Source organism: Falco biarmicus, chromosome 12 (genome assembly GCF_023638135.1).
Source record: "Falco biarmicus isolate bFalBia1 chromosome 12, bFalBia1.pri, whole genome shotgun sequence".
NCBI lineage: Eukaryota > Metazoa > Chordata > Aves > Falconiformes > Falconidae > Falco > Falco biarmicus.
In genome coordinates, this window is record NC_079299.1 from 6,020,270 (window position 1) to 6,046,867 (window position 26,598).

At 52.6% G+C, this 26,598-nt stretch overlaps 1 protein-coding gene across 1 annotated transcript in view; it reads left to right on the plus strand.

The window, feature by feature from the left end:
* The window catches only part of ITPKB (inositol-trisphosphate 3-kinase B), a 70,311-nt gene extending 45,055 nt beyond the window's left edge, over positions 1-25,256 (plus strand). Inside the window, 6 exon segments of the mRNA XM_056357371.1 lie at positions 8,970-9,069; positions 9,697-9,910; positions 12,953-13,157; positions 18,456-18,557; positions 20,015-20,086; positions 22,784-25,256. Of these exon segments, the coding sequence (XP_056213346.1) occupies positions 8,970-9,069; positions 9,697-9,910; positions 12,953-13,157; positions 18,456-18,557; positions 20,015-20,086; positions 22,784-22,999 (909 nt within the window). The 3' untranslated portion in view covers positions 23,000-25,256.
* Positions 25,257-26,598: the final 1,342 nt, after the last annotated feature.

Sequence of the window (26,598 nt, forward strand, 5' to 3'; positions counted from 1 at the left end):
TATGGTCAAATAGCAGAAGAGCGGTAAGCTAACTCCATGAGTGGGCAGAGCAGGGGAACAGCGATGGAAATGTTTTCTGTGTCCAAGACCAGCGTGAGCTGCTGGGGGTTTCAGCTACAGGAAAGCTCAAGTCTGAAAGCCAGACCTTCCTCATTCAGCTTTCTCCTGCAGATTGCTTCACATTGCATGACTTGGCATTGCTTTTGCATAACCTTGCTATTGCATCGTCAGTGCCTTGTAGGCATTTTGTTCCGAGGGTGTTATATTTACAGCATCCGTATCGATGGCCTCTGTGCTAATGCCAGAGAAGACGCTTCAGATGGCTACAACAGCACTGGAAGTCAGTGGCTGCGCTGTCTGGCCCATGTCCACCCTGCCTGGTAATAAGTCAGGCTGAACAGATGAGTGATGTAGCATCACACCATAGCATGTGCCTGCCGTGAGCCTCAAGGGGGGAGGAAATCTGCCTGCATCCAGCCCTTCTTTGGGGGCTGGAGCTCAGGGCATTTCAGCTCACGTCATGGCCCATGTTGGAGAGCAGACTAGTGCAGTCCCAAGATTTCTGGGTTGCCTCCTGAAGCAGAGAGAAAGAAATCAGACTCAAAACCCCAAGTACTAGAAGCTGCTTTGTTTCACTCATTGACATTACTTCTGCGTTTGGTGTCTGTGACCCAAAATGCCTCGAAGCAGACTGTAAACGTAGTGTCCTGGTTTAAATCCCTAAAGATTTGCCTTCAAATTGTAGAAGAGGGTGTGCAGCATCCTGGGTCCTGTGAGCACCTCTATCTACCAGTCTAAATAAGCCACACTGGAAATAACTGGGACTTTACTATCTCCTGCTGGTCTGAGCACCTGTGTTGCTTCCCACCATGCCCTGTGGCAGGGACCCCCCTTCCCAAAGGACCCAGGGGTGCAGAACATCTCTCAGGAGGACCTGGCAAAGCCTACAGCTCCCGTCTCACCTTCCCGGCATGTAAGAGCACGGCTCTTGTGTGAAGGTTGTGTCTTGCAGGAAGGCTGCGCCCTACCAAGCCGCTGCCCAGCGGGGTGCTCTGTCGGGGGTCTTGGCATCTCTGCCCTATCCTAAACTGCATCTCTGGCATTCAGGCTGCTGAGCTGGGCTTCAAATCAAGTGACCAGAGACTGGTGCAGTTGTTTGGTGTCAAGAAGGGCACATCTTCTGGTTTCAGAGGGCATGTAGGAGCTAGCAGCAGTTTGGCATTTGCAGGAGCAGCGTTGGGAAGGCTGGAGGGGGTCCTTCCTCAACAGCAGCACAAGAAGGAGAAGCGCTAGAGCCAGCACAGGCTCGGGAGCCCACATCCCCAACTTGTGCTGGAGGAGCCAAGGAGCAGAAATGACGTGCTGGACCAGAAAGACGGTGGTGAATACTCTGGAACTGGGAAAGGGATCAAACGCAAGTCTCCAGATGGAAATGGAGCAGTTTCCATCAAAGCTGATGACAAGTTCCCTGATATGGGGTCAGATCCTTGGACAGCACATAGCGTTTCTCAGCTGGATGCCTGATCTGGCTGCCTACAGCCCTGTGCACCAGTGTGTTGCACAGATGGGCTGCAGCGCTCCGGCACTCTCCTCACAAATCAGTTCACCGAGGCCCGCTTTTGGCTACCAGCAAGTGTTTTTATAACCTGCTGGCTTTTAAAAGCCAGTTGTTGAGGAAGAAGCACTGTATGGCTTAAGTAGCAGTCCACCAAAAGCGATTAGCTGTTTCTGAATTACTCACTTTACCTTCTCCAAGCTGAAAATTGCTTAACAAACCTTATTTGTATGTACTTAATGAATAACAAATGCAATTCCAGAGATCTGGATCAGTTCCCGCTCAGGAAAGTAGGCTGAACATGTCTAGTGCTGGCAGTTAGTAATTCAACCAGCTTTACGGGAAAGTCGGTTGTGGCTGATCTGCATTAGGAGGTTTTCAGCTTTACTGCAGTAAAGGCTCTGCATCAGGAAGAAGAAATGCCTCATGGAGGCAACCACAGCTTTGAGGCTCGGTTACTCTGAGCTCCAGCGCAGGCATTGCCTTTGCGCTCACTTGGGCTTTTTCAGCTTCTTTCCTTCTTTGCCAGGTTGGACCGGGAGGTGTAACGCTGCCTCTCCCCTCCGCAGCGATTAACCCTGAGCGTGGCTCTGACGTGGATCCCACGCCGCTGCTGCGCTCTGCTTGTGCTTTGGGGGTGAGGACATTGCCAATGTCCTTCTCCGCGCTGGGTGACTTCTGTGCAGCTGGCTCCCACAGCCACTCCGTTTCCTTTCATTGTGAGAGGGGAGGTCAAGCCGCAGGACTGCTGCTCGCTCATCTGCCTTCACCACTTCCAGTTCTCCTCGCCTCCATCACAGGCAGGAAGAAGGAGCCTGCAGCAAGCTCCTGGTTTTTTTTCCAATACACTGGAATATTTTTTCGATGATCCCAGCAGATGTTCCTGGCTTTCAGGCGTTTTTACCGAGGCCTCTCTATCGCACATGCTGATCTCTTGCAGACGGCAGAGAAGGCAGTAGCTTTATCTCTGTGACCCTCTACCCCACATCTTTGGTATTGGCGGAGCTGCTCCCTGGTCCCACTGGAGAAAAGGGCATTCCCCACAACACCAGAGGGGAGTGGCTTCTCTCCTGCAAGAGGCAAAATCCTTGCTGGCTAAAATGAGGCTGTTCTGAAAAACAAAGCATCTGAATTAAAAGAAATAATGCACATATTAGTGTATTTTTTTTTCTGTCTGTCTAAATGAGATGGAGACCTTGGAAAATGGCAGAAGCTTCTACACCCCAGCCATCAAAACGATTTATCTAATGGGCCTTGGGGGTTTGGGCTAGAATTGCTAGGCACTCAGAAGCGCCTTTCAGTCATCAGACTATTTCCTTATATTAACTTGAGTAAAGTCAGCTGTTCGGCCTCACTTTATCTTTTCTCAACAACAGCCACGGGAGCCTGAGTGGCATTGCTGCTACCAGGTTTTGGGGAGCTGCTGAAATTTTTATTAAATGCCTTGTGTGACCAAACCAAGTAATGCCCTCTGATCCAAAGCCTTCCTATCACAAGCTGCTCCTCTGGCCAAAACAAGGCTATTTAGCCGTTGTGCAGTACAGAAGCAAATGCGTCGGCAAGGGGACTTTGCATAGGAGGAAGATGATGTAAAATATGGCCTGTCACTAGCTGCCAGCATTAGGGTCAGTGGTCACAGCCTGGTGCACGCTGAGGCAGTCACTGAGCTCTTTTTATTGCCGCCTGGGTGGAGGCAGAGGTTCAAGGGGCTGAGAGATGGCGAAGCTGAGCAGAGCATAACCCCAGCTCTGCAGCACGTTAGTGATTGCGCTCCAGAGCATGTCATGGGGGATTTTTCTGCCGGGATCCTGCATTTTGGTTGCCCACATGCCAGGATGCGGCGGGAGGAGGCATTCCGTGGTACCAGCCAGCTCTGCCGCGCTGCCCTCGGCGCCCAGCACAATGAACAAAGCTGGCCTCCTTGCCGCGGCTGGAGTGACAAGGTTTTTCCCAGTCAAGGGAAACAATCATCACTAGGGAAACCTTAACTACTTTTTAAAGACCAAAAGAAAACACATTCATTCTTTTAAACATGGAAAACTAAATGGCCTCTTTTTCCTTGGCTGCGTGTGCAAGGCCGCGGAGCAGGCTGACATGGAGTGAACTCTGTGGGCCAACGCTCCCCCCGCTTATTTAGTTATTAAAGGAGAGAGCTCTCCGGCGCAACGTCTGCCCTGCTCAACTGCTCGCCACATTGTTTGTTAAACAGCAAGGCTGTGGACATGAGGAGTGACTCCGCGACCCTCCTACTTGTGAGCAAAAATTCCCGGAGCCCTTCTGAGCTGTGCCAAAAGCCCCTTCCCGCGGGGGCCCTGGCAGCACGGCCGCACTTCTCCTTTTGGAAGAGCTGGAAGTGAAAGCACAGAGCGGAGCAGCCCGCTGCACCTCCCACCCACGCTAGCCCCATGGGAGGCGGTCTGGGGAGTCACCCTGGCACCCGAGGAGCGAGCGAGGGTGCTGGGCGCGGGGCAATGCTGGCGCGGTGCTGGTCCTGAGCCGCTGCGCTTGGCGAGGGGTGGGCAGCCGGGGATGTGCCGGTGGGGCTGCCCGGGCAGCCGGGTGTTTCAGTTCTGCAAGGAGCGCCCAGGGTGGTTGGATGTCGGCGTGCTACAGGAGCGGGGCTTTCTCCGAAGTGAGGGGAAAGCCAGGGTGGCACTTACGCAAACCCCTTGGCTGCAGCCACCCTACTGCAGTCAGGAAGCGGGCGGACGTCGGTGACACCTCACAGTTTTCCTCCATCTCTTCTGATCTTAGGCTATTTCGGGATCTTCCTGGGAGAAAGGGGCTCAAGTTCTTTTCAGAACCAGGAAAATTGTTACTTTAATATTGCTCCCACTCTTTCCCATCCCCTGCCCCAACTGTGTAATCTTGCCTCTAACAGTGCGCGCTCTACTTAATAAAAAGCACTGAAATACAGGTCCAGGTCCCACTATTTCCAGGAATTTTTGGTCCCATAAAACCATAGGAAACCATAATTTCAGCAAATTAAATCAGTTACTGCATATCTCTCTGGCTGAATGCATGGAAAGGGAAGAGCACCCCACTGGCTCCCTGCACGGGGAGTAACACCGGTCACATTCCACCAGCGTCCATGCTGGGAAAGGGAGGCAGCAGGCAGTCCCAGAAAGGCACATCTCCAAGGCAGACATGAAAGGAATGCCATGTGCTGTAGGGAAAATGTACAGTGAGCGCTCATCAGTCACTTTTTGTTTAATCTAATTAAACACAATATATCCTCTGACCTTCTGGGTTGGCACCAAGTTCTCCTATGTTGTTCTTTCCATATGAAGCTCTATTGACAGATGGGGAAACCCTAGAGTTTGCTTTAAGCTTCAGATAAGTTAAGTTAAACATGCAACAGATAAAATTGTTTTCCCAGCACTCCTCTCCCACTAACCAGTTGTGGGTGGTCGCTGGGAGGGCTTAACTCCTCTGGCCCATATCCCACTCCTGGCTGGGGGCACCACGCTCCGTGGTGAGCAAAAGCAGTAAGAGGGCAGAGGCAGAAGCAGAGTGCTGCAGAAATCCTTGAAAGTTCATTTTTAGAGCTGGTTCTGACAGTTGCTCAGCTTCATTTCCAAGTGACCCACAATTAGAGAAAACAGTGCTGCTCCTCACTAAATATATTTTCAGAGTTGCTAAATATTTTGCTACCTAACAGCTAATCAGTTGGCATTTGCTGATGCTGAAACAGGTTTTAAATCAAAAGTGTTGAGTTGCATCAGGCACCTCATGTGTATTCCCTGCTTATTCAGGCTACGTGCTGTTGCTGTGCGTGCAAGGGCACAGTGGGTCAGCACGGCTTCGTGAGTTTTCTGGGGGGGAAAGCAACCACAGAGCTGGGTTGTGGGGGAGAGCAGGGTGCCAGGGTGCCACAAGCAGGCACTGGCTTTGATCATGCAAAAAAGTTGAAAGCATGCTCAGCTTTCATCGTGACAATCTGCGTGCTCACTTCCTTGCAGGCAAATGAGAAGAGCACGTATCTGCCCTTCACCAGCATCACTTGGTAACGCCACCTGAAAAGCTATTTTTTCCAGTATGGTGAAAAATCCTTTAGTCTGAGGCTGGGGAGCAGTTGCAGGTAACTCTTCCATGTGCTTTACAGCTGCGCCTGTGCTCCTGGACTAAATAACTTCTTAAAATACAAAGCCAAAGTTTCAGAGGAGCCTGGAGGCAATGCCCTTACGGTTCCTGACAGGCTGGGTTAAAGATTTCTTTCCTGTAAATAGCTGTAATACTCCCTTTGATATTCCTAGTGCCGGGCAGGGCGGGAGGCAGCAGCCAGCCAAGTGCAGAGGGGCTATTCCCTGCGCGTGGCTGGGGAGTCAGACTGGAGTGGTGTCAGCCTCGTGGCTCTTGTTTTCCGTGGCCAGCTGCAGAAGCCCGACACAGGGGTTGGCACAACTGGGATGCCAAGCCGTCAGCTTTGAAATGTCTGAACGCATGCTGGTGTTTGAATAAATGCAGCTCTCTTGCTGGAAGCTCTCAGCCATCCCCAGTGGCTGTGAAGGACCCTACCGATGGGTCACAGCCACGTAACATCTCTCTTGAAGCTGTAGGGAAAAGTACAAAGGATGACCTTTTGGAGCAATTCCTTTCCTGGGGAGAATTTTATCTTCAGGCAACGGGGGTGGCAGGATCGCTGGGGGCATCGACCAGTGTTGCTCCTCCATGCTCCAGCCTCTCTCTCTCCTCTGCAGCAGGTTGGCAGCCCCAGAGAGCCGGCAGGTGAAGTCTTGCAGCTCCTGGTTTACTAGGGGAGCTGCCCCTTGCAAAACTCACCGCCTTTTGAGCACTCCCACAACAGAGCAACAGGGTACTTTGTATAGATAGGTACACCACCCAAAAAGTTGGTTCCAGCAGGCTGCTCTGCAAAATGAGCTGGGCAGTAACACCCGATGGGCTGAGGGCATGGGAGAGCTCCCTTTTGATGCAGCAAACTTTTCCTCCTAACGATGGGAGGGGCTCAGGCATAAAACAAAAATCCAACAACTCCTGAAGGAACTGCAGATGGGATGGTCTCTCCTCTCTCCTGCAAGCGCCCCCATGAAGCTGGTGGGGAAGGGGCTGCATGAAACAGAATTGCTGGTGATCCCTGTGGTGGCAGCAACTTGCCTCGCTATTTCCAGTACGTTGAGGGTGACTTGAGATGGATGAAGCCGCCTAAAACCTCTCCATTAAACAAGTCCTTAAAACATGTCCTTAAAATGTGGGTTGGCAATGCCTGGCCAAAGGTGTGCCTGAACCCAGGTGGTGCCTGGATGAAAGAGTTTCCCTAAGGGGATGGGGACGTGCTGCCTGTTCCTCGTGCAGGTGTGCTCAGTGACCAGCTTTCTGTCTTGTGCAGCTCAGCAGAAGGCTTGCTGTGGTGTTTCGTGTCTCTGGAGGACTCAGGGCCGTTACCCTGCGCCGGGGGCAGTGCCAGAGCAGGGGGAAGCCGGGGTGGCTTGCCCTGCTTTGGGGGCCGCTTGCCTTCATTCTGCCTGTGCTTTGAAGTACCTCAAGGTTTTAGCCATAAAGCTCTAACCACCGAAAAACAAAATCTTGGCTTGGGAAGGCGCGTTGCCTTGGCGTGTTTCCTGGGACTGAGTGACTTATGATGCTGTGCCGTAAGTGGGGGGAGGACTTCTCCTACTTGCTTTAGAGGACGTGGGTCACACTCATCTGGAGTCCAAACTCCCTCGGAGACTTTTTCTTCCCCCTTTTTTTCATGACATCAGCTAGGACTTGGATGTTACTATTTTAAAAACAAAAGGAGGGGACACCCACCCCCCCTCTTCCCTCCTGCTCTCTGCCAAAAGGAGAACAAAGAACAGCTAAAGCACACAAGTTCTGGCACTCTTTTTGGAAATAAAAACATTCATCCTCATGTCAGGTAGGGAACTGCCCGACCCCCCTGCCAAAGCAAGCAAGCCGAGCGGCAGAGCAAACCCATGGCACAGAGGAGCCTGGGCGAAGGGGATGCCCGGTGTCACCCCGTGCTTGGGCAGCTGCTTGCCAAACTCCTGCGCTGCTGTACCAGTGCCAGGGCACGCCAGGACACTGCCGGCCATGGGCAGTCATCCAGGGAAGGGCCACCCTGCTGCTCTTCGGAACGACAGGTGGGGAAGGACCTTTCTCCTTCCCCTTCCCACCCACGGTGGGCAACACGTGGGCAGCCCCTGCATCTCCATGCGATGTGTCCCCGCGCCCCAGCGAGGCTGGTGTGTGGCACAGGGGTAACTCGATGTAATTTCCGTGCTTTAGACACTAACATCTTTGTCTGGCTTCTTCCTTGCCATTTAAACATGTCAGCAGTTCCCAGCACGGATTCCTGTGCCGTGAGTTCACCCCCGACAAGCATCCAAACTGCAAGTCGGGGCCGCTGGCTCTTCCCCGCCTGTCTGCAAAGCATTACTGAAACAGGGGCCGGTTCTCCAAGCACGAGGAAGAGATTACTTGGGCTTTCTGGAAGGCTCCCTCCTGTGCCTTTAGAACGGAGCAAATGAGGATAATTTATCTGTGGGCCTGCAGCTGAACCCAGTAGCTCAGAGCAGCCAGGACTACACTGTCTGTTTGTCCCAGCTCCTGCAAGAAGGCATTTTTCCATTGTCGCTGTTGTATATTGTTTGCCTGATTAGTTTGCACCGTTGCCTTCTGGGGCTGAGATAAGAGGTTGTCCTCTGCCTTTTACTAGCGGCATGTTCCCCCAGAACAATCTAGGGGAAAACTCTCTCAGGAAAGAGCCTTCGAACAAGGCTTTCATATGTCCGATGCAGCCCTCATTACAGTCGTGTAAATAGTTTTGCGCAATCTGTCTGGTGAGAAACACAACATGTCAGAAGGGAATTGTTCTCTGAAATGTAGTTATGGATGGGCCAAAGCAGGCGGATCAGCCGCACGTGGGTTGCCAGCTTAATGGACAAAGCAGCTACCCTTCAATGGGAACAAAAGCCAGGCGGCGAGCCAATGTGCGCTTTGCGAGCCTCTCTTGTTCCCTGTGGGAGCTGGAGTTGAGTTTTGTGGCCAGGTAGAAATCCTGGGCTCCCGGCCCCGCTCCATCTGCTGTGGTGCAGTGCAGTACCCAGGGATGGGTTAATGTTCCTGCTGCTTCTGCAGAGGGATGCAGGGAGCAGAGCAAGGCGATGCGGATGGCTGGGCTCTCTGCAGCAGAAGGAACCAACTGGAACAACACTGTGAGGCCATCCACTTTAGGGAAGTTGCTTGTGATTTTTGAATGTAGAGTTGAGGTCCAGCGGCTCCAGCTTGGCACAGGGCAATGGGAAAGGAGCAGATTCTCTGTTCGCTTCCATCCTCTGCTGGCTCCGGTGCCTCGTCCCCTGTCCAAAACAGCTGTGTGCTGCCTGAAGTGGCTTTATGGACAGTAACAGCTTAAAACACTGCATTCACCTTCATGATTTTTTTTTTCCCTTAGAGCAAGTCATGGCGGAAGATCAAGAATATGGTGCACTGGTCCCCATTTGTGATGTCTTTCAAGAAGAAGTACCCTTGGATCCAGCTAGCAGGACACGCAGGTACAGAGCATGGGGAGGGGCAGAGCGGTTGAAAGGCTCTTCGTTATCTCACATTAATGGGCTTTGTTGGCCACGATTGCTTCTGACTGCTGCATGTATGTCACAGATTTCAGCTCCGACATCTCTAGCCCAGGAGAGTAACTTACCTAAATGCTAGGGAGGATGCTGTGAAGGTGCAGTGCTCTGTGCTTTCAGTCTCCCAGGACCAGCAGGTATTGCTGCTGCTTTTTTCTCGAGCAGCAGAAAGCCGAGTCCTTTGTGTGAGACCCATGCCTTCTTGCTTCTTGCTGATCCACAGCAAAGCAGGTGATGCTGCCCAGCTCAAAGATGCCCCATGCATGAGCCTAGAGACAAAAGTGTGAACCTACCATGAAGCACGCAGAGGCTGTGAAGCAAACGTGTTGGGTGCTGCAGGGCAGGTCTCTGCCACGTTTAAGGTGTGACATTGCCTGCCATAAACCTCTGACACTACGTGTGAATCTGGTAGTCTGGGCAATAAGTCCCAGCCTGTGGGGACTCTCTTGGGTATAGGTGTAAATGGAAATGCTTCCAAGGTTCTTGTTTGGGGAAGGCACAGCATCATCCCCTGTCCAAAGCAAGTGTCACATTGTCCCTTGTCACCCTCAGGTAGTTTCAAGGCAGCGGCCAACGGCAGGATACTGAAGAAGCACTGTGAATCAGAGCAGCGCTGCCTCGACCGCCTTATGAATGATGTCCTGAAGCCCTATGTTCCTGCCTACCATGGCGATGTTGTGAAGGACGGGGAGCGATACAACCAGATGGAAGATCTGCTGGCTGAGTTTGACTCCCCCTGCGTTATGGACTGCAAGATGGGGGTCAGGTGAGTGGCCTTGGGGGCATTGTTTGAGTTTTTAAGACGGGATACTCAAAGCAAAGGCATCTCCTGGGTAAAACCCTCTGAAACATGCAAGGAGGAACACCAGACTCACCTGTCTTCAGGAACAGCTAAGCCAACAGCGTGAGGAGCAAGCCGTGGGGAAGCCCAGGTATGGGAAGGACACACCAGGCTCTTCCCCTCTCTGTTTGTTAACTGTTCTGAGTGCTGGGAAAGTGGTTTGGTGCAGCGGAGGGGACAGCACTCTGTTTGGGTTTGGGTACACCAGAACAGCGCAGCAGCTTTTAGGAGGATGGCAACCCGCCCCTGCCTGTGGTAGGAGTACAGAGCCAAGGGGTAGGGAGCAAAACGTGGGAGATCCTGCCCAGCGCGCCAGGGGAGAGAAATCAAGACACTTGAATAGCACAGCTTTGGTGACCGAGAAACTTGCCCTGTGCTCACGCTTTGCTCTTGTGCACACTTCAGAGATAAAATGTGTGTGCTAAGTGGTTTAGTGCCTCTCACGTAAAGTTCTTGAAACATTTCCTAACAGATGAGCAACACTACCCATGTCCTCCTTGAGAACCATCTACAGATACGCCAAGATCCCCGGCTGCAGCCACTTGGCCAGCAGCAGGTTTTGAGCTAGTGATGCCACAGATGACAAGGGCATCCCAGAGCAAACGTGAGCAGGGCTGGTGACTGTAGGCATCTGCCAGTTTTGGAGCGGCCTCAGGCCACTGCTTGGCCCTGGGTCTGCTGCAGGCTGGCAGCGGGGCAGGTTGAGACCCCCCTCGCTGGCTAAGGCGCAGCCCAGACGCAGTGGAGACGCTTGCGCTGCTGGAAAAGCTGATGGTTTCTGTGGGAGGAAGGAATCTCTTTTTTTCCCCTCCTGAACTCCCGATGTGAAACTCGAACTGGCGGGTTGGGCTGTCGGCAGGGAAGAGGCGAGGAATACTTTCCACCGGAGGGGTGGAGAGAAGGGCAGGGGGCCCCAGCGCAGCCACGTGGCCCCGGCTGGCACACACTATGCTGCTGCGGGAAGGAGACAGGACCCATTCTGGACCCATATATGACAGCCACCAGAAGAAAACTTGCTGGTCACGCTGTCTGGGTGCTCCTGCAGCTGTCTCTGGGAGGAGGAAAGCCTCCTGCGCAAAAATCACAGGTCTGGTGATTTGTGCAACTTGAGTTTTTGGAGTTAAGACAGGCAGAGCAGGCAAGGGGGCAAATGTGCTGGGTATCATCATCATTAAATAAGATGGTGCTGTGGGAGGAGCTGGTGAGGGAAGGTGATTTGGGCTGATGCTGGGGAGTGGGCCATTCCAGTGGCCAGGAAGGAGAGGCTCTGGCAAATAAACTAAACCTCAGGACTATTAAACCTGACCTCTGAGCCAGCAGCTTGCCGCCAGGCAGATACAGGTTTGGTTTTTTCATGGCAACCTAGCTTTGGGATGCGGCAGCCTCCCCCAGTCATCCCTAAACAGAGCTGTCTTTCTTAAGCCCTGGTGATGATGGTTCAAGCCTGGAGCAACGCAGGGGGACCAAACCACAGACATAGATGATCTGTCATTCTCATCAAAAGGAAATGTAGCTTTCTGAGCGGTGTGAGCAGCACTTCTGAGCACACCGCTGCTTTATTTTGCTATTTTATTCCGTCTGCCCCAAAATCACGGGTTTGGTGATCTCACCTCAAGCCTGTCATTGCTTTTATCTGCAGTGTTTTTCAAAGGGGCTGATGCCCTGGGGATGTCTGCTCAGTGATCATATGCCTGCTCTGAGAAAAGACACCGGTTTGCCTTGCTAAGCCTGTGGGAAACACAGGAACACCATCCCACATAGTCTGCCTAGCATGCTCCTTGTGCGTTGTGCTTGGTTCTGGAGGTGAGCCACATGCACAGTGCTGGGATTTTGGCACAAGGGACATGGGGAGAGGGCACAGCACCTCTGCAGAGCTAGGCATGGCTACTGGGAGGTGTAGAGCAGTTTGGGTTTGGGGGGAAGGAGGTGGTCGATAGGGTCATTCCTGTGTCGTTTCACTGGGACATCTCACCCAGCCTGGTAAGTTGTTTAGAGAGAGCCTGAGCACTTGCCAGGTTGAGCTGCAGCAGGTTTGGGAGCCACAAGAGGAGTTATGTAGTGGCTTATCACTGCTGCAGGAAGTATACTTTGTGGATGATTGTTTTCTGCATGCCAGAGTGCAGAAGTTCTCCATCGGTGTGCTCTGGCAGAGAGTGGTGCTCCCCTGAAGGATGCATAAAACTAAGGTCTTTACACACTCCTCTGTACCTTCCATCCTCCCTTCTTCATTCTGGCCGCACCTTGTGGTCCTGGGGGGATGGTAAACACCTGGTCAAGGCTGCATCCCTTCCTCTGCTCCATCCTGTACAGGAAGCTTTTGCTAGATTAAAGCAGACCTATATAAAGCAAAACCAGCAGCAGAGAAACAGCCCTGTGTAAAACACCCCTGTTCAGCAGCTGGTGAGGCACAGCCCTCGTGGTGCACAGGGTGAGGCGATGGGAAAGCGTAGGAGAGGCACAGGAGCAGCTTTGGCAGCAGCCACCCACGTTGGCCAAACCTCGGAGGGAGCAGCAGCTAACACCGAGGGCTCAGAGGCAGCAGCCTCCCTCTTGCCTTCAGCTCAGCCGGACCCCAGAGCATGCGGGCAGTTTCCTGGGCACATCTGGAAAGCCATCTTCAGCTTGCAAGAGCCACTAAGTCACTGCTCAGCTTTGCCGGGTGCTGGGGGACAGACCCCCAGGACCAAGGAGTGGCCGTAGGAGGCACCTGTGAGAAATAATCTCCCTTGTTACTGCCAAACTGGTTGTGGTTCCTTGATGAACTGAAAAGACATCAGGTGCTAATGGAATCAGGATCAATTCACCTGCAGTGCGGTTTGCTCTATTATTTCCTATGCTGCCCTGCTCCATAGGGATCAGCTGTCTTGGATAGAGCTGATTTCTGTGGCCAGGGCTGTCTGTGGACATGCAGCACCTGGTGTGGTAGCCCTACAGCCCTGCTAACATTCCCTCCCTCACTCCCTGCAGGACATACTTGGAGGAGGAGCTGATAAAAGCCCGAAAGAAGCCGAGCCTGAGGAAGGACATGTACCAGAAGATGATTGAGGTGGACCCTGATGCCCCCACTGAGGAGGAGAACGTGCTGCGGGCAGTAACCAAGCCCCGCTACATGCAGTGGAGGGAGACGATCAGCTCCACAGCCACACTGGGCTTCAGGATCGAGGGGATAAAGGTGAGGCTGCTCCAGGTGTGCAGAGCAGGGGGAACAGCTGCTGGGAGCATTTGGTAATCAGACTCACTCACAGAGGTACGCACACAGCAGGCTGGTGGCAAGACCGTGCCACATCAGGGCATCACCAGTCCCTGCAGCTGAACCACCCTCATCAGGGAGCTGGCCCACAGCAGCACCGCTCTTCTGAGAGCACAGCTGAGCTCAGGGCATCAGTGCAAGAGGACAGTTTTAGCTATAATCTCATTAAATCAGCCACTTGGTTGATTTCCCTGACTGCACAGCGCCATCCTCCAGCTTGAAGACTCAAATTAGTTGCTTGCTTTTGATAACTGCTGTGCGGCTAGGCTGAGCCATTAATCCAAATTCCAGCTTGAACGTGTGCCGATCCGTGGTTGGAGCTGTGAGTTTAGCCACAGTTGGTAAGGAGGCTGTATTTATATCCCTGCCTGGAAAAAATCAGCAACGGAGCCCTATGAAATGGGGCAGCCACAAGCAGCAGCACTTTCTGCCGGCACTTGCGTGCCTGTAACCTGCTGACTGCGCTTGCTTCCAGCACTGCTCGTGTTTTTGGAGATACCTGCTGGGATGCTTTTGTGTCCCCATGAGATCAGCCAGCCCAGGAGCTTTTTTTCCTGGCAAGCAGGCTTTGTGGCGAGGGAGATGTCCAGCATGGCACTTGAACAGAGTTAGGTCTGTGAACATTAGCAATGGCATATGCTTTTTGATAGCCAGTCAACATGAATTAAACATAATATCACGCTTGAGCTAAGGATTTCATCACATGCCTGGACATGGTGTTGGCTTGGCAGCCGAGGGGAGCTCAGCCAAGTTGTTCCCGCAGGAATTCAGGTGTGGGGCAGTGCTGGGGGGCCATGCGGTAGCTCAGGGCAGCCACTTGCTCTTAGTGGAAATGATGACTTGATTTCTACATGTCTCTTGGTTGGAGGAGTTTCTTTCTTTTGATCACAGATGTTTTTTCTCCTGAGTTGGGTGGGATTCTCCCGGAATGCCCATTTCAGTCTCCGGCCTTAAACTTCTGCACCTCTGCTGACTGGAGGTAGCAGTGTCAAAATGATACAATTAAAACAAATTAAGCCATTCCCTGAAAAAGCCTTTGCACCAGACTTTGTAGACTTTCCTGGTAGTGTTCCCCTTCACCTCACCAGTCAAACGGCAAACAAATGCAGATGTTAGACCATGGCTTTAAAAGGTGATCAGCACGAGTGGGTCGCTCAGAGCTGCTGCTTCTGATTACCCACATACCAGATCGCTGGTGGGAAGGGACAAAGTGTGTGGGGTGAAGCCCAGCAGAGCGTGTTGCACACAGGGGGGAGGGTACCTTCTTCGTTCAGCTGTTTCATGGCCAGAAGAGGACAGTGCATTTATCTCTAACTCGACTCTCAGAAACCCAAGGAGCAGCCCTTAGGTTGAACCCCTTCAAGGGTTTTCTGGCAGGCAACGCGAGGCACCCCTGCCCATCCCATGCCCCTGCCTGGGATGCTGTGGGTCATGCTGCCCTGCAACAGCTTTTTGTGGTGCCTGCACTGGGTCAGGACACTTGCCTGCTCATGCAGCTCTTCCCTGGTCTCCCCAGCTCTCCCAAAGACCCTTTGCTGCCCTGGGTGCCACACGCACGCTGTGAGCTGCTCCGGCTCGGGACAACCCTTTGCCTAGTTCCCATTGCTGCTGTTTTGCATTCCCATTACTGCTATTTTGCTGGTGCTTATTATAAAACTGAGGCTATATAAAAAAAGGAGTGGGCCAGTTGGGACCAAAGCTCCCATGTGCTGTTTCTTCTCCCTGCTTTCTTGCTATAATCAGGAATGTTTTTCTATTTATAGTCCAACATGATATATCCTTGGCCTCCAGCGGTGCTTCTCAGCCTGTGATCTGCGGATGTTTAGGGGGCTTTATGGCAAAAGCAGGTCGTATGTGACCCACTTAAAATGAAAAATAAATAAATAAAAAAAAACCCCAAACAAAAAAAAAACCCAAAACCAAAAAAAACCAGTCCAAATCGTATTCCCACACAGGCCAGAAAACACTGTGGAGGGAAATGAAATCTGTAAAGGAGTGGTGAGAGTGGCACCTGTTTTAGCCAGCCAGGAGCAAACTGCTGTGTGATGCGAGCAGTGGATTTTTTCAAAGAAGTGAGGCAGCCCTTTAACTGAAAAATGTTGAGAAGTGCTGGCCTCCAGGAGTAATTATGCTGCTGCTGCTAGGGGCTGACTAATTTGATCAAGGCTCTAATTACTGTAATTCTCCTTAAATCCCTCAGCTTCTGGATTATTTTTCCCTAAGCTAAAGCATTAACAGTTCACGCTGGTTCCCACCTGGCTTTTTTCCTAGTAGGGCTGAAGAACTGGTCGTGCTGTGCCGTATCCCTGTATTTGCCCTATTTCTGGGGTTGAGCCTCCACATTAGGGAAAGCACCTTCGGTGCCCTGAGCTGCTACTGAGTCCTCGGAGGAAATTTCAGGAAAATATTATTTAATGACAAATCTCCCCATGCTTTCTTTCCTGCTGCGGATGCTTCCCTGGAAAGAGCAGGGGTGAATCTGCTCTGCCCCTCGCTCGTGGCCAGAGGCTGATACAGGACAGCACCTTGCCACGTGGGGGAAGGGCAGGATTTGGCCCGGGGTGGGTGGGCTGGAAGGGGGCACAGGGAAGGAGAGGAGCAGCACCAGCCTCTGGGGCGGCGTGGGCAGCTGAGGCAAACAGGCCGCTCAGGGTTGCCAGTGAGGATGGGGACCCTTTCCTGGCTGAGCTCTCGCTTTCCCAGGTGGCCTTGAGCATCTGGTTCTTCCTCTTTAAAATGGAAATATTCCCCTGCAAAAGGAGGTAATGACACTCATCTAACTTTCTGCAGTAGCTTGAAACTGTTAGAAAAGTAGCTATTAATAAAACTGGCACGCTGAAAGTAATACAGGTAATCCCTGGTGACCCAGTTGAGGCTTACTAGAGCTCATTGCAAGAAGTGTCGCCCCAGAGCTCCTGCTCTGGTCTGGGTCACTCCCCATTGCCTGCAGCAAGACCATGGTGGGACGGTATTCCAGGGTCCCAGAACCAGCCCTAAAAACCCTCACCTGACTTTCCCGAGATGGGCAGCTGGTGAGCCCCATCCGAGGCCGGACACAGTGCTGGAGGGAGAGCTGGCTGACCTGAACCCTGCCCCAGTGACGCCAGTGCAAACTGGAATGGCTGGTGGGGCGGAGGTTGCGATATGCCTTATCAGCCCCCCTCACATTTCTGCTGTGTGGAAGCCAGCCCCCTCGGGGCTCAGACACCTGTAAATGTCATGGCAGTTGTCAGCCCCACGGCAGCAACGTCTGGCTGGGCAAGGAAACAGCGGGAGGCGGGTAACGGTGGGAGCAGCGCTGCGGGTAGGCTGCTTGGCTTTCCTGAAGCCTAGATTGCCTTATCTGAAAGGCCATCTGTGATTTTCATTTATTTTTAGGAGCACTTAGAAGTCCATCTCCTTTCTTGGATGCTTTGTGGAAAGTTGTGCTCTTTACATGTGGAATCAGTGCTGTGGCACTTCTCCAAATTGATATCTATCATCCCCCGGGGAGAGGGTGGGTTGAATTCTGAACTACCGCGTCAGGGCTCACGTGACAAGATGTATAGCAGCGTAATGCTCTTCCCCTATACATCGCGCGTATGCCACCAGAGCATCCTCAGTAAGGCCTCCTGCCTGCGCTGCTGCAGCCTGCTGCCTCGTGAGACACAGCCACAAGCAGAGAGCCTGGCTCTGCTGGGTCCACCGGCAGGACGGCTGCTACGGCAGGGAGGTCTCCAGCGAGAAGGTAGTCCCTCGCCCCTACCAACACGTGCTCTGCCAGCTGTTAGCCTTCCTCTTGCATCCTGTGGCAGCACGGTCGGTGCTCAGGCTGGGTCCAGGGTGGTTTGAAGCTGGGTGCATTGGTTGAACCCTGTGCAAACAAAGATTTTCCTGGAGACTAAGACCTTTCACACATTGCTTTTGTTATTGCCTTTGTTAACACTTGCACAAAACACAAGCTGGAACTTGGAAGCGCACTGTGTGATTCGTCCTAAACTGTACCTCAGCTGTGGGTTGGATGCTGGGCTCACCTTGCCCAGCTCTCTGTAGTCTAAGCGCTCGGCCTTCCCCCAAGCTGATCTGGCCACCATGCCCACAGCCAGCCCTCTGTCCAGGGGGATGCACATGGCCCCATCCCAGGACACTTCCCTGGATGGGTCCTAAAGTCCCGCCAGGGCACATAAATCTCTGGGGCAGGTGATTTCATTGTGCTGTCTTCTTTCCTCCACTTTTGCGCTGCTGCTTCATCCTTACTTCATCTTCTCCAGCCCACAGGATGTCTTTATGGCCTCTATCCTATTGCTTTGTTGTGTGCAAATGAGCTGTCTGGAGCAGCAGGATGAAGCTCTGCAAGCGGAGCTGTGAGCAGGAGCACATGTGGTTTAAAATAGCCCCTGTATCCAGGAAGCGAGCTCTGCCTGCCCAGCCTGCAGCCGCTCCAGACAATGGACATGCTGATCCGAAAATCAGAGCCCCAGCAGGACCAGGGAAATGGGGAGCGACCTACAAAACTGCCAGAGGTTCAGCCAGGAGCCTCTGGGTCAGGGCTGCATGCTGTCCCTGCAGATGGCCAAGCTGTGGCATCCCAGTGGCAAGCCAAGTACAGATGTGCCTCTGGGAAGAGGTGGAGGAGAGCACAAGGCTGCTCCCTGCATCTCGGTGCCAGGCTGCTGCCTTTGGGGGTTTGCTGTCCAAGGGCTAGCAAAAGGACTAGTGAGGCAAGACAGCTGTGGGGCTTGCTCCTTGCCTTCATCTCCTTGCTGCAGTGGCTCATGGAGAGGGTTTTTTTGTGTGCTCCTGAGATGCTGTCTCCATCTACACTCAGTTTTGTCCTGCTATGGTCAAGTGTGCCACCCAGGCAGGGGTGCAGCCTGTGCTCAGCCCCAGCAGCGATAGGAGGCCGTTTGGGCACAGTGTGGCCAGAAATGGGTCGTCTCCAGCCTCTTGACAGCGAACACCAGGTCCATGACAGGTAGCTTGCCAGTGACCTTGGCGAGCATGTGATGGTGGAGACTTGCCATTTGCACTGGGGGGCAATGCAGCAGAGCTGTGGGATGATTTGGGATGTGCAAGGCAGAGAGCTGCTGCCCCTGCTCACCCCTCCTCCATAGACGAGTCCTTTAGCTGCCAAAAAGGCTGGTCGCATCCTACTCAGGGGCATGCGTGGCTGCTGAAACACCGGTCCTGCCCTGGCTCCCTCCCTCCCCATCCCACTCACTGCTCTCCCTTCTTTTCAAGAAAGAGGACGGCACTGTGAACCGGGACTTCAAGAAGACACGGACAAAGGAACAAGTCATGGAGGCCTTCAGGGAGTTCACCAGAGGAAACCGCAACGTTCTGGTGAGTGGGGGATGCTGGGGGGGCTCCCTGCTCTTGAGGGGCTGCAGCGTGAGCAATCTCTCTTTAAAAAGCATTAAAAATGGCAAAGAGAAGCTTCGTCCTGGCGCAGGGGTAAGGGGAGAGCAGTGGAGGGCTGGGAGAGGACATGGTTGTTGCAGCAGCACTGCTTGAGCCAGGTCCACGTCTGATGAGGATGCTCAGGAGTTGGCCCCAAAACCCACTGCAGAGGCATAGCCATGTTCTGCCCCCTCGTCCCTGGGGCTGACAGCAGCGTCTGAGCTGCTCTTTCCCACAGTATGCAATGTGGGGGGCTCCCGTCCTGGCAGAGCGGGCTGCCCTGCGCTCAGTCTCGCAGGAAGGGTGGCCAGGGCATCCCCCTGCCTGCACCAGGCACCCTTCGCATGGGCAAGCCACAGCTGGCATTTCCCAAGTTTCTCTGTGTTGCCAGGAGAATAAGAGATGTAGCTGTAAACAATTTACACCAGCTGTGTCAAATATCCTATTTGAAAAAACGCTCCCGTTGTCTGGCTTTAAGCTTCACTCCATGAAGCCTACAAACGCAGGGCTCCAGCTGGAGTGGCCCTTGGCACTGTCTCCTTTAAACCAGCCATGCTCACTTGGACAAGAGTTGCCCAGGCATTACTCCTGGATCTGAAAGTGAAGTCGCCTGGCTGCATTTTATCCCCAAAGATCTTTGAGCACACTCACACCATCATGCCCTGGCTCTGGACAGGGCTTCTTGGCCAAACCATTGCAATACAGTGACCCCCCCCTCATCTCCCCACACAGTCAAAGTGTGAAAATTTAGGTGTGTTGTAGCGGCTAGATACCTGCTGTGTGTGCTCCTGTGCAGATTACCAAAGGGGCCCCTGAGAACCTTTAGTGCCTTCCAGCAGTTTGCAGGGATGCTCGAACTGGCGCGTCGGTCTTGACCTGCATGCTGACTAGTGTGAAAGCCCTTCCACCTACGGTACCGACTTTGCAGAAGTGGTGGTACAGAGTTACAGGAGTGTCTCACAATGCTTAACTAAGTGACGAGATGAAGAGTTGACCTATTAGAAAGAGTGCAGGTGAGAGAAAAAAGCAGCTTGGCTGCACGTGCCCAGCAGCAGCCGCTGAATTAGCTGTTCCCTCCATGGGAGCACCACGGATGCGGTGGGGAAAGTCTGTAGAAAGCACTGCTTCAGCAAAAGCAAATGTTCTTACTGAGTTTTGGAAGCCACAGGAACTCACAGGATGCTGTAGAGGCCAAAAGGATAAGTGAATCCCAAAAGAGGGGACACTCTCCCAGGGACATGTCTGTGGGAGGATGCTGAGAGCAGGGTGGCCGAGGGACACCCTCAGCATCTCTCCACACAAACATGGTGTCATGGATGCAGTGCTGGGAGGGGTGACCTCCCTGCCCGTCCCCCGCAGCACTGACGGCTTGGGTTTGTTTGTCTTTTTTGTAATTCCAGAACAGTTACCTTAACCGGTTGAAGGGTATCCGTGCAACCCTGGAGACATCCCCGTTCTTCAAGTGCCATGAGGTAATACTCGTGTTTAGATAAATCTGCAAGGAAATGCAAACATTTTAATCTGAGCTTGTCCAAAGAAAGAAGAGAAGTCAAAGTCAGAGGCTGTACATTTCTACAATTTTGAGTTTATTTTCACATTTTTATACCCCTGTTTATCAAATACTCGTGGAAATACAGCTGATGACTGAAGTAATGTTCATGCGTCTGACATGGGCTCAAATATACTGAAAACCAATGTTCATACAGATTAAAAGTGATCTAGGAGGAATTCAGTCTGCTTAGGGGTTTATATGACTGGGGAAGATCCCTAGTGTACCAGCACAGTGTGGGTTTCTGGAGAGAAACGCCTGTCTGAATGCACATGGGGTATCATTTGGCTGCCAGTTGCTCCCTGTGATCAAACAAGGCTTCAATGTAGCCATGAATTACAGATATCCCAAAACCGCCTTTGCTGAGCTGGTTGGGGCACCACAGTGAGGACTCTTCCCTTGGAAGGACTTCGCTCCAGAAATGAGTGTCCATGAAATCAACATTTTCTACAGTGAAAATTCAGTTCTGGTGGGAAAACAAAGAGGAAACGCTACATTTTTCAGCTGTTTCAACAGGAATTGGAACGCTCCAGGATTTAATGAAATCATTTTATTGATTTAGCGTTGGCAAAGAGTGTTTGCTATTGCATCTACCTAACAAAACATGAGAGCACGTGTATTGGCATTTGTTGTCTGTGGGCAAAAGAGCCTCGTAGGAACCCTCGGCTCAGAGGGAGCAGGAGCCCCAGCTCCAAGAGCCCACTGTCCCTCAGCCAGAGCCACGTGAGCCACTCCAGCCCCCGCTGCACATGGGGGGTCCTGCCAGGAGCCGGAGGCAGAGGGGGCCGTGCCTCCCGATGGCAGCGCCTGTAAGGCAGTTGGAAGGGAAATGCTGAAACCGACGGTTTCAGGTCAGTTCAATGTGGGAAACAAAATGCTCCCTGAAACCAAGTGCCAGGGTTTTGTTTGAAAACACAGAAACAAAGCAGCCTTTCAAGGAGTTTTTGAAAGGAGTTTCCACTCCTTAAAAATTAAAAAGCAGCAGCTTTGACTTTCCATCCCACTTCGAGACCAAGTGCAGCTGCAGGTCTGCCAAGCTCGGCGTGTCCCTCTGTGGGGCCCTTGCTGGGCAGGGCTCCTCCGAGGAGCTGCAGGAAAATTCGGCGACCCAGGACAGGCGAGCGAAGAACGTCAGCAAAAGGCTTTTCCTTCAAGCTAAAACACTCCATCCTGGCCAAGAGAGGGCTTTAAGAGCTTAGAAGAAGAGCTAAAAGATAAGCATTTCTGGGAAATAACACATATCTCTGGACCCTGGACATTTTCCCAATGCACTGGAGGAGGAAGTCTCCTCAAAAATGTAAATTCATAATAGCTTTTGCAAACAGTACGTGCTTCCCATTCAAAACCCTCATCTAAAGGCAAACCTCAAACTAAATCCTGCTGATAGCATGGATGTGGGAGTCCCCAGTAACATCTAGTGCTGCTGTTTTGGAGGCTGACACCAGCAGGATGCCCCTGGAGCTGTGCTCCACGTACCGGCACAGCTTGTGGGGCACTCCTGGCTCTCAGCACGCTGGGTCCTGTCTGCTAGCAGCTGTTGCGCTCTGGTCACCAAGGTCCCCGTTTGTGATACAAGGGCAAGTGAGCTCATAATCCACCAATTCATGCACGTCGGACTTTGGAAAGCAATGATTATTTGGGCCAGCTCTGAAGTGTACCCATTGGTGCTTTTCTGTACTACTGTCTGCTAAAATCTTCTGACTGGAGGAGCAGATTCAGCAGAATCGTTCACGATGATGAATGGCCTGACAGCGATATGTGTTCCCCAAGCACCGGGAAGCCACAGCGGAGCTGCTGCTGGGCTGGGGCTGTGAACTGGGATGGGCTGGGGTCTGAGCTGGGAGTACCCATCTGCTGAGCATCTCTCTGCTCCATGGGTGGTGAGCACCAGGCTTGTGGGATCTTGTCCCACTGCAACAGGCCTTGAGAATTCCACTGTCAGAGGTGTTTGATGTGCTTCACCTTGCCAAATGCACCCATGGCCTTTCCCCAGGCTTGTTCAGACCAATACTTGCTGCAGGATTTTCCCAAAGGCTGATCAGGACATGAGAGACCCCTTCAAAGCAGATGGGAAAGGAAATTCATGTACACGCACCTCTGTAACTTGCCTCCCCAGAGCGCTGTGAGGATTTTCTGGGGGGAATCTGGGTGCAATTGCGCAGCGTTTCAGGGAAGAGACAGCATATTGCAAGCAACTTGTAGTTGGAATGTACCTATCCCTGTGGTGACATCTGCATAGCTGCTGAGTGTGAGTAGCACAAGCTCGTCACAAAGAACTGGCCTTGGAAAAAATCCCCATCTGAGGGCTGAGACGATTCATCTCATTTCTTCCACGGGGACCTCGACTCAGTTTCCAAAATGACATCTCTGTCTTTCATGCCCATATTTCTCTGATCCTCTCCTTCTGCCAAGAGCTGGGATTTGTATGAGTAAATCAGCTTGTCTCAATACCTAATTTGCATGTGCAAACACAGCCAGCAGCACACAGAGCTTGCTTTCGCTTGTGCAAGACCGCAGTGTCACCTCTTGCAAATGCAGCCTGAGATAAAGTGTCTGAAAGCCCCAGAGCTGCTGAGAATGAGCCATGGGAACACCACTAACTGGTCTCTCCTCTCTGCAGGTGATCGGGAGCTCCCTCCTCTTCATTCACGACAAGAAGGAACAGGCCAAAGTCTGGATGATCGACTTCGGGAAAACCACCCCGCTGCCAGAGGGACAAGTTCTCCAGCACAACGTGCCCTGGGTGGAAGGGAACAGAGAGGACGGCTACCTCTGGGGGCTGGACAACCTCATTCAGATCCTGACAGAGCTGTCCCAGAGCGAAGACTTGCATTAAAGCCGCGCGTCCGACTCTGCCACTACCCTCAACCTGCCCCTGACTGACTCTTCTGAACTGCACTACAAGACACTTTCCAGCCCTTGCCCTTCCCATTTGAAAGCTATACTCTCCCTATTTAATGTGTTTTTATTGTGGTTTTTTTTAGGTTGCCTTGGTTTGTTGGTGTTTTTTTTTCCCTCTCCTTGTAAATAGAGAGCTAACCTGCCAGAACAAAAGCTGAACTTGAAACCTTGGCTTCACAGAGTCAGTGGGAGCACGTGGCCGTGCCAGCCGGGAGCAGCTGGGGGGTTGCCTAGGCAAGTGCATGCTTTGCCTGTCTGCTTTTGTTGCTTGCACAGCCTGATTTTAAGAGGGATGGCAGAGGAAGGACCCTCTCCCTGTGCTGAGATTAGTAGCTTCATCTCAAAAACACTCAGTGGCCGTGCCCAGGACCCTCTGGCAGCTAGGGTGCATGAGCAAGGCCTGGAGACAGTGAAAGGTACAGGGTGGGAGCCCTTTAGTTGTCTTTGCCAGCACCTTTCAGCCTAGGGAACTGGCTGTGCTGAGTCCTTAAGAGATGCTAGAAGGGCAGATCGGGGTGTTTCTTTGTCTTGAAGACATCCTGTAGAGGTTGTGCAGTTATTTTCGGGTGGCACTGGAGGGTAAGGGGTTTCCTCCTGCTTGCAGGGCCATGTGGTTGGGCACAGGTATTTACCATGGCTGGGTGCTTCCCACCCACGTCCCCCACGCTGGGTGCACTGGTGGGGTGTGCAACACTTCAGGATCCTCTCTAGAGACCCAGCTACCCTGCTGGGAGCTGCTTCCAGCCCTCCTTTGCTGGCATCTCCAGCCCCCCATGGGGAATAAATACATTGGGCAGGGTTGGGGGAGAGAAAAATAGCTTATAAGGGACTACTGTGAGACCTAAAGTAGCCATCCGGGTTGATCAGTCTTTTTCAGCAGCAGCTGAGCACGTGTGTAGAGGTAGCACCACCGATGCCCACCCGGCCCCGGGCAACCCTCCCACCTGGAGCATCTCTGCAGTTTTTATCAACAGCAGGCAAAGGATTACAGCAGCAGAGCAGCTCTTGGGGTTGCTCGTCTTTGGCAAAGCAAAGCTGAAGTTGGGCACCCCCCGGCCTTTCCTTTTTTTCCCCTCAGAGCTGGCTGACTGCTGCTGCTCTCCGACGCTGGCTTCCCAGCCTGCTGGGGCTGTGTGGACGGCCGCTACGCTCCCGCTCCTGCAAAAACACCCCGTTCCCTATTTAGGGCGGAGGCTATTTTTTAACTTCCTGGAACATTTGAACTAAGCGCTTGCCGGAGGCAGAGCTGGTGAGCTAAAGGTCAGCCATCGAGGGAAGCGCCAGGGCAAGCCGGGGGGTCCCCCATGTCGAGGGCAGGAGTGTGCAGCGCAGGCGGCGGTGCAGGAGCTTGTGCAGCTGTGAATCCATGAAGCCCTCACCTGCTCCGTCCTCCAACCCACCATCTCATCTCGCTCCCCCGGAGCGGTGCTCCAGAGCCCCTATGCCATCGTTGTAGGTCCAGCAGCCTCAGTGGGGGAGGTCTTCTCCTGGCAGCAATAAGGGGGAGGAGTTGGCCATTGGGCCATCCAGCCTCTTTCCTGAGGACTGAAGTCTCCTAAGGTTTTTCACAGTGAATATCTCACCGGACAGATGTCCTTAGTTCATCTGACGCCGTTGTAAATGGTTGCACTGTTTTAGCTCCTTGCCAGGCTTTCTAGAATAGCCCATGTGGAAGTGCCTTATAGACTTGCCTCTGTTCCATTAGTGTCATGGAAAAGGTTGGGGTTTTTTTAAGTTATATTTATTTTCTTCCATTTTAATTGCACAAAACACTAAAACTTAATGCATGGAATCCCTCTTTTTTTTTTTTTTTTAACTGTGTTTTTAGTTTTTAAACCATCCCTTTTCCAGCTTTGGAGAAAGGGTGTGAACAGATATGCATAGATACGTACCACTTACCGCTGTACTTTAGCTTGGAACTGTTCTTATGTATGTATATTATTTTTTAAGCCTGTTTATAAACCAGATTCCTTGCTTCGTGGCTTCGAAAGAAGCAGATTGTTCTTCTCAGATGTCTCATGCCTTCCTGGAGGCTGGAAGGGTTGCTGTGAGGGATTTTCCCTGCTCCCACCACCCCTCTCGGTCATTGAGTAATACAGAAAAAAAATATGAACCGGTCTGAAACACCAACGCACCGTGCCTGTAAAAAAAATCCTGTAACTTTGCAAATAAAGGCATATGGGAAGCATTCACCTGGTGTACAGCCTGCGTCCGCCTCGCGCAGCTTGCAGCAGCCTGAGAACAAGGCAGGAGCCAGCTTTCATGTCCGTGGTGATTTTGGGGGGAATCGGGCTCCAGCTTTGGCTACCCCAGCATGTGCCGGGAGTAGTGCTGCGTAAAAGCAAGAGCAGGGAAAGATCCCGTGCCGGGGACAGATCCTGGCAAACGGGCACTGGCTTTGCAGGGTGAGAGCAGAGTGGGGGCTGGGGGGGGTCCAGGCTGGGTGAGGGGCACCCTTGGGAAAGGCCTGAGTTCCTCCATCCCCCTTCTGCAGGAAAGCCCACCAAAGGCAGCTCCACACCAGGAATTTTTTCAATCTTCGTGTTTTTCGGTGGCGCTGTGTTCTGGCTCCTGTTGAGCAGTTCCCGAGTGCCACCCTGTGATTTCTGTGCTCAAGAGTATCAACACACCCAGGGGCATCAGAGCTGCCTGGCACAGCCACACACTTCCCCTGCTCCTCTCCCTCTCAGCCACACCATGGGCAGCGCCAGAGGGAGTGCTTGGGACCAAAGGCTGCCAAAAAACCTCCAGATGAAGGAGAAATCAAGTTGTAGAGCCTGAAAGCAGCTCCAGTCTCTCCTGGTTTCCGTTGCAAGCCCAGGGCAGCAGGAGTCTGTCCTGGGACAGACGTGACGGAGGGGTGCAGGTGGGGTGCCCCGTAGGAAACTCAGATTTAATGACCAAGCCCCCAGAAGCAGCCCAGCATGGGGACCGGTCCCTGTAGCATCACTGCCGCTTGCCATGGAGCCTCTGAAACAAACCGCAGGAGAAGCCCAGCGTGGACTTTGATAAAGACAAGATACCTCTTGGTACGAGAAGGAGCTGGTGGTATTACAGGTAGGAGGCTGTCGTACGGGCACCTGGCAAGCCCCTTGTGGGCTGTGAAGAAGGCGTACGTGTTTCCTATCTGGCTGGCTTGTGCACCACTGCAGCATCCTTACCAACAGCTGATGTTTTACTTACAGCTTGAGGGCCACCAAGAGCTTCATCGGTAGGTGACGACTCTTCCTACCTGTGGAGGAAAGCAAAAGCCTCCCAAACTTATCCAGCTGCACCCTGAAATGCAAAACCAGAAGGTAAAGAGTAAGACCCTCAACCTTGTTCTGCAAAAAAACATCCTTGAGAGTTAAAGAAACACCACGACGTGGTGGTGGAGAGAGGAAGGGAATAAGTCAGGGAAAGAAATGCCTCATGACTGAGCACTGGCATCTGCTGACCCCCAGGCTGATGCACAGGGTTGGGAAGGAGCAGGCTCTGTGCCAAGAGGGGGCTGCCAGCACAGCACGGCACACACCACAGCAAGAGCCCCGCTTG